This window comes from Cnephaeus nilssonii, assembly GCF_951640355.1.
Source record: "Cnephaeus nilssonii genome assembly, chromosome: 3".
Lineage (NCBI taxonomy): Eukaryota > Metazoa > Chordata > Mammalia > Chiroptera > Vespertilionidae > Cnephaeus > Cnephaeus nilssonii.
Window position 1 is genome coordinate 24,004,357 of NC_137074.1, and position 13,485 is coordinate 24,017,841.

Genomic DNA, 13,485 nt, shown 5'->3' on the forward strand with positions numbered 1-13,485 from the left:
ACCTCTTTATTATATAGGTAACATTCATATATTTATTATAATTAACTGAGTGATAGGATTATGACCCAATTGTATTTTCTTCTGTATACATTTCTGCATTTTTTAAGAACCTAATAAATGTTATTTTTTCATAAGCTCACCATTCTCATTCTCTTTGCAGTCTCTCCTACACTTGACCCCTTCTTAAGGTGAACCCCCCTCCTAGTGATCTTCCACTTTCTGTACATTATTTTTCCTTATTTAAAATGGGGCTAATAATACCTACTTCACGGGATGATTATAATGAATGAGATAAGTACCTAAAATGTCCAGTAGAGCCCCAGCAGGCATGGCTCAGTGGTTGAGCATCGACCTATGAACCAGGAGGTCAGGGTTCAATTCCTGGTCAGGACACATGCACAAGTTGTGGGCTCTATCCCCAGTAGGGGGCATGCAGGAGGCAGCAGATAAATGAGTCTCTCTCATCATTGTTTCTATCTCTCCCTCTTCCTTCCTCTCTGAAATCAATAAAAAATATATTTTAAAAAATAAAATAAAATGTCCAGTAGAGTGCTGAAACATAGTAAAAACTTAATAATGGTTACCTATTTGTAGTGTAAATTGGTGTTTTTGTCACCATGCATATATTCACTCTTATTCTAGCTACAAAGACTTTCTCCTTGAAACACTGACTTCCTCACTCGTAGCTCATGTGGCTTGAATGGGGTCAGCATGAGACCCAGACTTAAACCAATTAGAGCACTCCATTCCCTTTGCACACTGTTTCACAGGTGGCTCAGAACTTTTATCCAAATAAATGATAGAGAAGAAAAACTCTGCTGTGCCCAGTCACTAATTTTAGGAGATTTGAGGCTGAAGTTACTGTAGCTAACTTACCATAGCAGGGAGGCAGCCTTGAGTTGCCAAAAGCCACTATGACCAAGATGATGGTATGCAAAGCAGAGCAAAGAAAGAAACCAAATCCTGCTGTCTTTGTTTGAACACTGAATCCAGTTATACCCACCTGATTTTTTTAGTTTATAAGAGCTATTTTTTTTTCTTAAGACAAATTGTATTGGGTTTTGTGTCTAGAGTCCTACCAGAGACATTATTAGAAATATTTATTTTTTCTAGATTCTAAGAATGAACATTTTCTGATACTATCCCCTCTTTACTCACAACCTTAAAAAACTAATCTATTTTTAGTGTTCCAATTATCGTTATAACACTATCTCATCCAATTTTCTCTCTTGAGCTATATTCTCTACTGCTACTGCCCATTTAATACATCTTTCCATAAACCCAACAAACAGGAATAAAAACAAAGTCCTGTTTCAAAATGGTCCTTTCCAAAAAACTGTTCCGCTTCCTCACTTCATTTTTTCTGCAAAATAGGTGTTTCAATAAAGTTAGGTGAGAGTTTCAATAAGGTTAATGTATTTGGGGGCTTATGTTGGTAAGAGGGATATTCATTACTATCTGTCCTGTGTCTATATCCAATTTATTAATCTTGAACAGTATTCTCTACTTATACATAACTTACAGAAGTTGATGTTTATTTATTCATTGTATTACTTAATATCTAATTAACTCAAATATTTACAATTACAAATTTTTAAACATTTACTTGCAAATTAATTTCACCCTATGAAATGTTGTGACCACATTAGAAGGCAAACAAAACATATCTACACTAATAAAAGAGAAAGATTCAAATTGACCGTACCTTTGCAACGCCCACCAGCCAATCAGGAGTGAGTATGCAAATTAGTGGGACTAAGTTGACAGAGCCAGCCAGAGCAAGCAGAAGGAGGAAGCCAAGCTTCCCGCCCACCCGGGCCAGCCACCGAAGGAGGGGCCTGCAAGCGGAGGACACGGAGCCGGCCCAGGCAGGCAGCCAAAGTAGGGGCCTGCAAGCAGAGGACACGGAGCCAGCCCAGGCGCGTGAGAGGCTTGGGTCGCTGTCGCCCAGGCCGGCCCCTGAGGGAGGAGCCTGCAAAAGGCCCTCAGCCCCTTACCCAGGCTGGCCACTCCCCCATGGGGTGAGGGTCCCCGCTGGGGGGCGTGGCCAGCCTGTAAACAGCCATCAGCCCCTCACCTAGGCTGGCCAGGCAACCCAGCGGGGACCCCCACCCTGAATGGGGTGTGGCCAGCCTGAAAACAGCCCTCAACCCCTCACCCAGGCTGGCCATGCCCCCCCAACAGGAACCGTCACCCCATGGGGGCATGGCTGGCCTGCAAACTGCCCCAGCCCCTCACCCAGGCCAGCACCGTCCCCAGTGGGGACCTCCACCCCAATGGGGGTGTGGCCGGCATGCAAACCACCACAGGCCCCTTGCCCAGGCCGCCCCACCTCCCAAGGGAACCCCCACCCTGATCCAGGACACCCTTCAGGGAAAACCAGCCAGCCCCCACTCATGCACCAGGCCTCTATCTATACTAATAAAAGGGTAATATGCTAATTAGACTGGGAGACCTTCCAGACGTTCTTCTGGACAAAGTCATGGTGGCAGGGCCGAGGTAGAGGCGGTTGGGGGCCAAGAGGGGTCGGCAGTTGTGGATGATCAGGCTGGTGGGGGTGGGGGGCAGATGGGGGTGAGCAGGTCGGCGGGGAGGGGACCAGCTGAGAGCAAGCAGGCCAGCAGGCAGAGTGGTTAGGGGCAATCAGGCAGGCAGGCAGGTGAGCGATTAGGAGCCAGCAGTTCCGGCTTGCGAGAGGGGTCCCAGATTGGAAAGGGTGCAGGCTGGGCTGAGGGACACCGCCCCCCCCCCCGTGCATGAATTTTGTGCACCGGGCCACTAGTCTATGTATATAAAAGCCCAGTGACCAGAACAGCAGAACAGCTGGAATGACTGGTGGCTATGAGGCACACTGCGGCAGCCAACCAGCCTGAACCAGGCCTCCGATCACTCCCGTACCCTGATCAGGGATGGGGCCAGTTGGCCAACCTCCTGCAGCCCCTCCCCACCACCGGCCCGGTCCAAGGGGCCCCCATCAGGCTGGGCCAGCCAGACACCACCCATGCATGAATTCGTGGACTGGGACTCTAATATTATTATAATGACAAAAACATGCACTTAAATTGCAAATGTGTATTTTAATTCTAATTCCAACTTTTTTTCTGAACTTATTTCTCCCTGTGGGATACAATTTTACTTTTAAAATAAAAAAGTAAGGGTTCTTTTCTGGGTATTCCTGAAATTATAGATAATGGTTGTTAGATGATTTTGGACCATAAAGATTAGAAAGTGTTAATTTCATGAGAAGCACCCGAAGTATTGGCAGGGATCAATCAGTCTTTATTTCTTGTGACCCTTATCTCATCTGGAATTATCTCTTATTCTGAGTGTCCTATTTTCACTCTAAATTTAAATAGCTATTTGTTATGAATGTCTTTTCTTCATTATATAACCTGGTTTAAGTCCATTTTGAAAACATTTGTTTTGAGTGGGGCATGGTTAGGTTCAACCAAATCTAAAGCCACAGTTACTTTTTGATTTTTTAAATATGTTTCTATCGATTTCAGAGAAAGGAAGGGAGAGGGACGGGGAGAGAGAGAGAGAGAGAAACATCAATGATGAGAGGGAATCATCCATCGGCTGCCTCCTGGGCATGTGCCCTGACTGGGAATCGAACTTTGGCCTCCTGGTTCATAGGTTGACGCTCAAACACTGAACCACACTGGCTGGACTACATTTCTTTCTTATTAGTCATTAAGACTTACCATTATTCACAGTAATTATCAAAAGCAGTAAAACTAGGAGTTATTTGTGATTTATCTTTCTTCCTATCCCTTCATCACTAATTTAAAGATTCAAACAAAGAATAGTATCTGACTTTAATGATTTACACTCTCAGCTTCGTACATTAAAATCTATAAAAAGCTACAGATTTTATTTCTTCCAAAATGTGTCAGGATTTTTTCCATTCTACTACATAGAGACTTCTCACCTCCCACACGGAGGACTACACAGTAATAATCTAACTAAAGCATGCCTAATCGCAGTCTCTTTTGCTTTTAACATATCCCACATACTGTTTTTGTTGTTGTTTTTACCAAGTCATTTCTTAGCACAGATTTTTCTAATAGATGCTTCCTTCATACCACATGTAAAATCCTTGACATGGCTTTCAATCTAACCTTCTATATGGACATCCCATTATACATTCATAGCACAATATCAAATGCTTATAGCATGCGTGCTGAATGAACAATCATAAACAATCCTATGAGATAGGTATTACATATTGGTTTTATAAATAAATACTCTCAGAGAGATTGATAAACTGAGTAAACTGTCCAAGCATGTAGCTAAAATTATAGGATTTGGTATTCTGTTACCTGTTACATCTTTCTACCATATTGTGCTGTCCCCCATATACACCACTCAATTTGGTCTAGTCTTTGCTTTTTAAAAAAATATATTTTTATTGATTTCAGAGAGGAAGGGAGAGGGAGAGAAAGATAGAAGCATCAATGAAGAGAATCATTGATCGTTGCCTCCGGCATGCCCCCCCCACTGGGGACCTAGTCAACAACCCCGGCATGTGCCCTGACCAGGAATTGAACCTTGTCATCCTGGTTCAAAGGTTGATGCTCAACCACTGAGCAACACTGGCCGGGCTTGTCTTTGCTTTTTCATGATTGATATCCCTCCAACTCAGGTTTCACAATGTTTTACAAACTTCGAAAACCCAAAAGATTTCAGAAGCTCTCAGAGAGAATCCTTATCTATACCTTCTAGTATGCCTACCATCCAATATTTTCCCCTTCAGCTTTATTGTCTGTAGTTTGTCTTACAAAAACAATAAATAGCCCTAGCTGGTTTGGCTCAGTGGATAGAGCGTGACCCTGGGGACTGGAGGGTCCCAGGTTTGATTCTGGTCAAGGGCACATGCCTGGGTTTCGGCTGGATCCCCAGTAGGAGGCGTGCAGGAGACAGCCAATCAATGATTCTCTCTCATCATTGATGTTTCTCTCTCTCTCTTCCTCTCCCTTCCTCTCTGAAATCAATAAAAAAAATTTTTTAAAACAATAAATATAAAGTTATATTATAATATGAAGTCAATGCTTATTGAAACCACACCAATCTCCCAAGATCACCAGATTCATGCACTTGCGGTTAGTGTCCACACCCCTGTTTGAGAATTAATGAACCTGACTTTATGCTCCTCAGGGCAAGAGTCATAATACTTACTTAGAATGACAATATAAATTCATTCAGAAAGCAGATTTATTGGTGCTTAGTATGCCAGGCACTAAGCGTGCAAAATTTAAAGAAAACAAGAGGCTCCTACTTCTCAAAGTCAAGGACATAAAAGTTGCTGAATAAATATTTATTGAGGGATTAACACCACGTTTGAACATCTGATCAAAGTTCTGGAAAAATTAACTCCCCAGAAAAATGCACAAACATAGAATTTTGTATACAATTTGGGGAAGGCGGTGGGGGGGGGGGGGGCGACTATGAACTCCTCTGAAGCCTAATCATCACCAATAACCAGATCCACAGACACCAGGTTAAAAATTCACTACCAGCATAACTCCTAAATTCTCTGGGAACAGGAATACTTGCTTAATAATCCTGATTATGCCTTGCACAGTGCGCTGTATACAAAAGCCACTTTAGAAATACTTGCTGATCGATTTTCTCTTAAAGTCAACCAGATGACATCGACAATCGTTCCTTCCCTGGACTTTCAAAAGCCCACCACCACCGCCCTTCACCCATGACACTGACCACTGACACCAATAACTCGAAATCATTCTTCCGCTATTCACATGTGGACTACTCGCCCATTCACCAATTTAGGTCTTCCCTTCTCCTTATCTCCTTATAGTCCCTCGACTCCCTCCAAATTCGGGCTCCCTCCGTTGCATCCCAAACGCTAGGTCTACTGCCCACAGGGAGACGGGAAAATAACTGATGCTCCACGTCGCACACACCCTCAAAGCAGGAAACGTGGGATCCAGCGCTTGCCACAACTTCCAAACCCTTTCTTCACCACGTCCAAAGGTGAAGAGATTTACCTTAAATTCCAGGAAAGCGATGGCGACTGCTTTCACAGAGCTGGGACCAGTTACCAAGATGCTTCCCGACCTCCCTGTTACCATAGTGACTCCTAAAGAGCTACGCGCCCTCCCTCTTCTCGCGATACTTCCCGGCCACGCGTCAGGCGAGCGGGCCTGAGGCCCCGCCCCCTCGAACGCCCGCCCTCCCAGTGTAAGGGGTGTCATTGGACGGCTGAGCGCTGCCTCCAGCTGCGGGCGGAACCTTACTTTTTTCTTTTCCTTTTTCAAAACTCGCGCTGTCGGGTTTTCTTGGCAATATTTTTATAATAGTGCTGTTTCCGTAGGTCCCAAGGAAAAACACTGTTTCGGAACAGTGTTCTCACTTTAGTAAAGACGTCCCACGTCGTCTGGGTTCCCCCGCCCCCACTTCTCCCCGCCCTCCAGGAGTAAGCGCATGCGTGTACGCGCCCAGAAGATGGCGAAGATAATCGCCGCACTTTTTTTCAAATAAGTGGTTCCCAGAAAGCATTGCGCCCATTTGTAACGAATTTCCGTTCGAGTTTGTATTTTAGGCGCCATTTTCGAGTGAAGGACCCGGAGCCGAAACACCGGGGAGAGCGGGGGTCTGTGCCGCCGTGTCCAGCCTCGGTCTGAGCGGACCGTCCCGCAGGTAAAGCGCACCTCCTCCTGACCAGGTTGTCATCCTCTCACTGCCTGCCGCGTCCGCGCGCCCGGAGCGTCGAGGCCTCGAGCTCTGGAGCCGCCGAAGTCCGCGCCGAGCTGTCGCCGGGAAATCGCTCCCGCTGTCACCCCTCCCCCCCCCTCCCCGCGGCCGCTCCCCGGCGGCCGGGGCTTCCGCGCGCGTCTCCCGGGCGCCGCTTCTCGGAGCTCCTTGGGCGTCGCGCGGGGTGCGGGGTGGGGGCTGGGGGTTCTGAGCCTCGCGGGTCGCGCGAGTCCTGCTGTCTGTCGCGGGGAAGGGCGTCGCCCCCCTCCCCCCCGGCGCGTCTCTCTTCTCCCGACGGGACTGGTCGCCGGGGCTTAGCCCTTAACCGGCGACCTTTCTAGCTTATGACCCGAAGGGATTCCGCCGCGGGCGCCGGAGGGACAGACCCCTGTCGCCCCAGGATGGTTGAACCGGAGCGGGCGCTGCTGGTGTCCGATTTGGAAGCCGCAAGTGGTCGAGCCCAGCCTCCGCCCGCCCGCCCTCCCTGTCGGACTGGAGGGGAGACTTGGGGGCCGCGAGCCGCCCACGGCGCCCGGAGCTAATTGGCGCGGGGAGGACTGGGGGCGGCGAGTCGCCCGTTAGGCTTCCGCTTTGGGAAGCGTCCGCCGTCCCGCAACCCTGAAGTTGACACGAACTCCTCCACGTCTGTGCACTTGCACGCCTAGCCCCGAGAGCGAGGGGATGCATGGAAGTTAAAACTTCGTTTAGAAAGTGCACTCCGATAAGCTTGTGCACTTCCTCTGTGGGCGACGGGCGGTGGGGCGTGAAACCCCGAAAAGAACCGAAGCAGTTGCTCCGTCGGTGCTAGGTGCCCAGGCACGTCTAGGTTCCCCCCGTTTGCTCAGGACTTGCTTACGAACACCCTTGGTGCCTTGGGTGTCTGGTGCCTTCTTCCCCGAGGACCCGCGGACGCGGAGCGAGGTTTTAAAAACGGGCTCCGGGACGCGGGTGCGTGGGGCGGGGTGGAGGCCGAGCCCTCAGTCCCTCGGCGGGATCCGGCGGGGAACGTGGGTACCGCACGGCCCTGCGGCCGGGGCGCCGTCTCACTCGCGCTCTCACCCGGCCCCAGCGACCATGCCCCGCAAGGGCACCCAGCCCTCCACCGCCCGGCGCCGAGAGGAAGGGCCGCCGCAGTCCCCGGACGGCGCCAGCAGCGACGCGGAGCCCGAACCGCCGCCGCCCGACCGTGCGGGGAGCCCGGCCCCTGATGCCGCAGGTGAGTAGCCCGCCCGCCCGCCCAGACTCGGCGGGACAGCGCGCTGGGGGGCCCGCGCCCCACCTGGACGGGCTGGATGTATGTGGCGTGAGCCAGCGGGGCTGCAAGGTTGACGTCCCAAGATCGCGTGTGGGTCCGGTAGGTCAGCTCGAGAAAGCCATTTGGCGATTTTCGGAGATTGGACCGTGCACTTTCTGTGTAACGGTACTGGAGGGGATGGGGGCGAGTAAATGGCTTCATTTGTTTACTACATTTCTGTTTGTGGCCTTGTTATTTCCGCGGAAATCGGCCGGGTCAGCCAATAGCCGGTGGACTTTTTTTTTTCTTCTTCTTCTTTCAGGCATAATCAACCTGATTGTATTAATATAATGAAAAGTTGCTTGACCCTAACCTTACTTCTGTGGTCTTAAAGTTAGATTAAAGAGATGATAATTTCCTGGAAGCCACCGTAGCCTTTGTGAGTCCAGTAATTAGGTGACATTATGAAACCCTTGTGACAGTTTCGGTGGGGCTCAGGAATGGAGTTTCCAGGTGCTCAAAGATACGGGAAAAGTTGGATCGAGAGCCTTAGGATCTAACTACCCGAATAGGCGGGCAGCAGGGAATCAGGTTGCTGTGGTTTTCCCAGATTTGCTTTATGATGGATGTAGTGTTTTGATTCCTAAGAAGTATATTTGTATAGGTTTTGTGACTGGTGGCATTCCTTTGAAGATTTTTTTTAATAAAATCAAGATGAAAGATTCTCATCGCCTTTGAGCTTAGGGTAATACTGTTTAAGTGGAAAAGAGCGATTTGTGTTTCTTAAATAACATCTCTCCAGAGATTAGTAGGCTCTAGTCCTCAGAACGAATTGTACTAATGCAGGCTTTTCCCCCCTCGCTCTGCCTTTCCTTTCCCTTGACTGACTTAGAGACTCCAAGTGAGGAAATTGATAATAGAAGTTTAGAAGAGATTTTGAATAGCATCCCTCCTCCCCCGCCTCCTGCAATGACCAATGAAGCTGGAGCTCCTCGACTTATGATAACTCACATTGTAAACCAGAACTTCAAATCCTATGCTGGGGAAAAAATTCTGGGACCTTTTCATAAGGTATTTGCCCATTTTAAATAACTATTGAAAGATAATGAGTCGTTATTGCAAGATATTTCAGTTTTGTAACTATTATATTTATCCTGATTGATGCACACCAGGTGTTTGCTTTTAACAACAAATTAGCTTTTGTTTTATCTGATTATCTTTGGTACCTCTTTACCTATTATAAAGTTGTTTTCACTGAATAGAATTGGTGAGTTTTTTGTTTGAAGGGAGTATTTTCTCTTTACTAATAGAATGAATTTTGTAAAAAGTTATAATTAGAATGTGGCCTTTTTTAAAGAGTTCAAGCTTGTGGCAAAGTAGTAAGAAAATTTAAGTTGTGTTATGTAGCAATGAAAACCAGAATACTTGTAGATTTGCTGCATGTTAAAGAAATCAAGCTGTTTAAAATCAGTAGTATGACCTTTTAAACTTCACTTTGATTTTTTTTTTCTGTTCTTTTTATGCAGCGCTTTTCCTGTATTATTGGGCCAAATGGCAGTGGCAAATCTAATGTTATTGATTCTATGCTTTTTGTGTTTGGCTATCGAGCACAAAAAATAAGATCTAAAAAACTCTCGGTACTAATACATAATTCCGATGAACACAAGGATATTCAGAGTTGTACTGTGGAAGTTCATTTTCAAAAGATAATTGATAAGGTAAGGGACTTTGACTATCTAGTTATTTGAAACTTTGAGTCCTTACTCAAATAATTTAAATACATTGCACGTTTTATTTTTGGCTTAAATTTGGGTTTTAAAAGTTAGTGTCTGATTAAAGCAGAACAGATTATTGATTTAGTTACCTCCATGACCATATTTTCTTTTTGAGGAGTGGTGGTGGTAGCTGTTAAACTTAAAATATTAAAATTTTTAGCCAGGAAAATTAATTTTAAGTAGTTCATAGTAGTTAATGCTTACCTTTTTGGAATAAAGCATCAAGCAGTTTTAATGTTCTAAGCGCCAAATAGGCGTTCTTTTACTATACATTTTTGGTTTGTTTTTTAAGTTATATTTTATTGCTTTCAGGTGAATTACCTAAACTTGGAAATGTAACAGTTGCCTAAGTTTAACCATCTCTGTTATTTCAGTTCACATTAAATCGAATGTTATTAGTCGTTCTGTGTATCTGATAAGAAAGATCTTTGATTCAGTTTAAACTACCCTTTTAAAACGGGATGGGTCAAGCTAACAGGTTTGTTTTCTAGAAAAGGAGACAATTATAGATAAAATGACTCTTCAGATTAGTTACAGTTTTGTTGGTATAGGTTTTTTTTTTCTCTTCTGATTAATAATTAACTTTAAAAATTCATGGTTCAAAAATGGCCAGAACCTAAAAATATAGAAATTTAATTAATTACACAATGAGAAGAAACGTGAGTTGGCTCATAGGTTTTGTTTTAATTTTTTCTTAATATAAAGAGCTTTAAATCTATATAGTGGCATCTATTTTAATTTTGTTTCTTAGGTGTTTTTTCTTGTTGTTTCTTAGGTTTTTATTGTACAATTTGAACTGAAAAATAGATTGCTAATAAATCAGATTTTGTTCCATTGCCTATTAGTTACATTTGATTCATGTAAATTTTAAGTCATAATTTCAAAATGACATAGCTTTTAAGGGCAAGTGAGTTTAAATAAAGTAGATTTGTGCTTCACTTTTTAAATCTGATTTTTTTTTTTTTATGTGGGGAGCATTACTGCCTGCCTTCTTTTTTCCTGGAATCATTCTTTGCAGGTTTTTTTTTAATGGACTAGTAATTTAATCTATCAATATGAGTTAATTCGTGTGAGTTTGTTTTGGATATAGTCAGATTCTTGTCCCGATTCATCAATTCATCAACTCTTTTTCTCAGTCAAATGTTTTTAGGCTTGTTTGCTGGGGGCGGGGGGGGGGGGGATTGTTTTTGTTTATTTGGTTTGGCTTTTTTGGTTTTTGTGATCTCTGAGGAAGGAATCAAATAACTTTGAAAAATATCTATTCTTTACTAAGAAGGTTATTTCTGAGAACTATTTCGGGTTTATGTGCATGTTCTTTAAAATTTTTAATCCATATAATTAGTTTCGATATGACATGAGTAAAATGTGGAGCAGTAACTTAATACCAAAATTGTGTCTGGTTTTGTTTTTCCTCAAAACAGGAAGGGGATGATTATGAAGTCATTCCTAACAGTAACTTCTATGTATCCAGGACAGCCTACAGAGATAATACTTCTGTCTATCACATAAGTGGGAAGAAGAAGACATTTAAGGATGTTGGAAATCTTCTTCGAAGCCATGGAATTGACTTGGACCATAATAGATTTTTAATCTTGCAGGTAAATTTATTAAAGACTTTAGAGGTCCTCTTATTCCTGTTACTTTTGTGAGGGGTTTTGTTTTTTGTTATTTTGTGTGTTTGTTTTGGGGTTTTTTTTGTGTGTGTTTTTTTGTGTGTGTGTGTGTGTGTGTGTGTGTGTTTCCAATAAAGTTTAGGGGGATTTCCCCTCTTGGATGAATCCTGTATTTTTGAGGCCTTAAAGTACTGTAGCAGCACATCATGGTTTACATACTATAGTCAAGATGCGAATCATTATTTGCTGCTCCAGAAATTTAAGGAAATTCATTCAGAACTATATTTTCATCATCAGATGCTCATGTTTGAGTGGACTGACATACTTGTTCCGCTCTAGCAGCACGTAAATATTGGCGTAGTGAAATAAACATTAAACACCAATATTATTGTGCTGCTTTAGCGTGACAGGGATATAGCAACTACTTATTTTTGTTTGTATTTCCCTTTAGGATAACATTTTAAATGAGATTCATTATCTCCTAATACTTATTTTCCTTTGCTTTTGTTCTTATTCTTATTTCTGCTAATGTTATATAGCCAAAAAGAAAGACTCTGTACACTTGGTGTTTTCCGAATTTACCTGAGTATCTAGCTAATTTAATATCTTTTTTTTTTTTCTTTTCTTTTTTTTTTAACACTTAGAATGGTTAACAAAAGCTTAACTCAAGTTGGTTTTTGTTTTGGTTAGAATGGCCTATTTGAAACCACTATTGGAAGATCAGAGAGTAACTGATATTTCATTCTTAAGTATCACGACTGTTAACGTTTTTTTAAAGGGGTATAAAATTAAGTACCTGGTGTTAAGTTGATTTTTATTAGAAAACCTGTATTCTTTATTTGAGTAAGGGTATATTCTACCAGAATTGCTTGGTTAAAAAAAAAAAAATCCCTTATCTTTTCTTCTTTATGTGTTACCTTTTTAAAAAGTTTTTAGTGTAAAGCATAGCTTTGTCAGATGTATTAAAAACTTTTTTGAGGCTATCTTTTTCTGTGCCCTGTCCAGAATCACCAAGAGTATCATAATTAAAGCAAAAAACTGTATTGTGACATAGAAATAGTCGCTAATATTCTTTAGTATCTTGTCCTACTGATTTTACACTAAATTGGGAATTTTTATTTGATACTAAGTTTTGTTAGGATGACGTGAGTGTTCCAATAACAAACTTATAAAATGTTAACCCCTTTTTCCATTTTATCTTTGTTCCTCAACAAAGAAAATATTATTTTTAGACATGCATAGTGTATGCACAAGATAAATAAGAATCATTCTGAAATGACTTATATTAATACCTTTTGTTACCAGACACAGTACATTTGTAATACTTCTATAACCCAAACTAATTTTTTTTTAAATGTTGGGAAGTCAGCTCTGGATCTAAGATTTGAGTTAACACAAACGTGGAATTAAGTCTTTTTGGAGTTTTTAACAATAAAATTTAACTGTTTTATGGACTTTTATGTTTTAAAATTTGGTTTAGTTAATTATGGATGAAAAGTTATATCCCTTTATAATAAATTTGATAATTATACCATTTTGCAAGAATCTACTTTTGTTTATAATTTGCTATTTACTGTTTTTCTTGGATTAATCAAATTTAACACATGTGCAAAGACATTAAAATAAAGTGGGCTGCATTTTAATCCTTGTAAGGGTAATTTTTTTCCTTGGTGCAGCCTCTCTCCGTAGTTCAATAATAAAGGAAGCTAAGTAAAGTAACAGCTTCCCAAAAAAAATAAGAACTTTTAAATTGTCAACTTTATATTAAGTATGTACTTCTCAAGTACCTAAGATACTTAAGCCATTTGTCCTCATGATAATATCAATCTTTTTATGTCATCTTAACAATTAAATTGTTTTAAATATTTTTAGTACCAAGTTAACAGATTAAATTCCATTTAATCTGTTAACATGGTACTAAAAATATTTAAAACAATTTAGTTTTAAGGTAAGTAAGAATGTGGTTTTTATTCCTTTCCCTCCCACTGAATAATGTTTACTTAAAAACCAGCTGTGGTTTGAGAGGCTGGATATGTAGAGATAAAATAATCACCATCTAAGACATAAGTGATTACTTTGAATAAAATGTATAGACTGGCCAGGGATAATGTTCAACAGAAATCCATTGGGTAAATTTTTTTACAGA

The 13,485-nt window shown here is 42.4% G+C and overlaps 2 protein-coding genes across 6 annotated transcripts in view; one reads left to right on the forward strand and one right to left on the reverse strand.

Annotated features, from left to right (window-relative positions):
• IFT80 (intraflagellar transport 80) overlaps positions 1–6,382 on the reverse strand; it is a 96,332-nt gene extending 89,950 nt beyond the window's left edge. The window contains exon 1 of one of the 2 annotated variants that reach the window (XM_079766455.1): positions 6,261–6,382. The gene's annotated coding sequence lies outside the window, so the exon portion shown is untranslated. Of the gene's footprint in view, positions 1–6,011; positions 6,119–6,260 lie in introns of those variants that run through there. The other variant, XM_079766454.1, reaches the window with a different exon arrangement.
• A 144-nt stretch (positions 6,383–6,526) lies between these two features.
• SMC4 (structural maintenance of chromosomes 4) overlaps positions 6,527–13,485 on the forward strand; it is a 36,370-nt gene continuing 29,411 nt past the window's right edge. The window contains exons 1-5 of one of the 4 annotated variants that reach the window (XM_079766450.1): positions 6,527–6,663; positions 7,787–7,933; positions 8,844–9,022; positions 9,478–9,669; positions 11,148–11,324. In XM_079766450.1, the coding sequence (XP_079622576.1) occupies positions 7,792–7,933; positions 8,844–9,022; positions 9,478–9,669; positions 11,148–11,324 (690 nt within the window). In that variant the 5' untranslated portion in view covers positions 6,527–6,663; positions 7,787–7,791. Of the gene's footprint in view, positions 6,664–7,480; positions 7,934–8,843; positions 9,023–9,477; positions 9,670–11,147; positions 11,325–13,485 lie in introns of those variants that run through there. The other 3 variants (XM_079766451.1, XM_079766452.1, XM_079766453.1) reach the window with 3 other exon arrangements.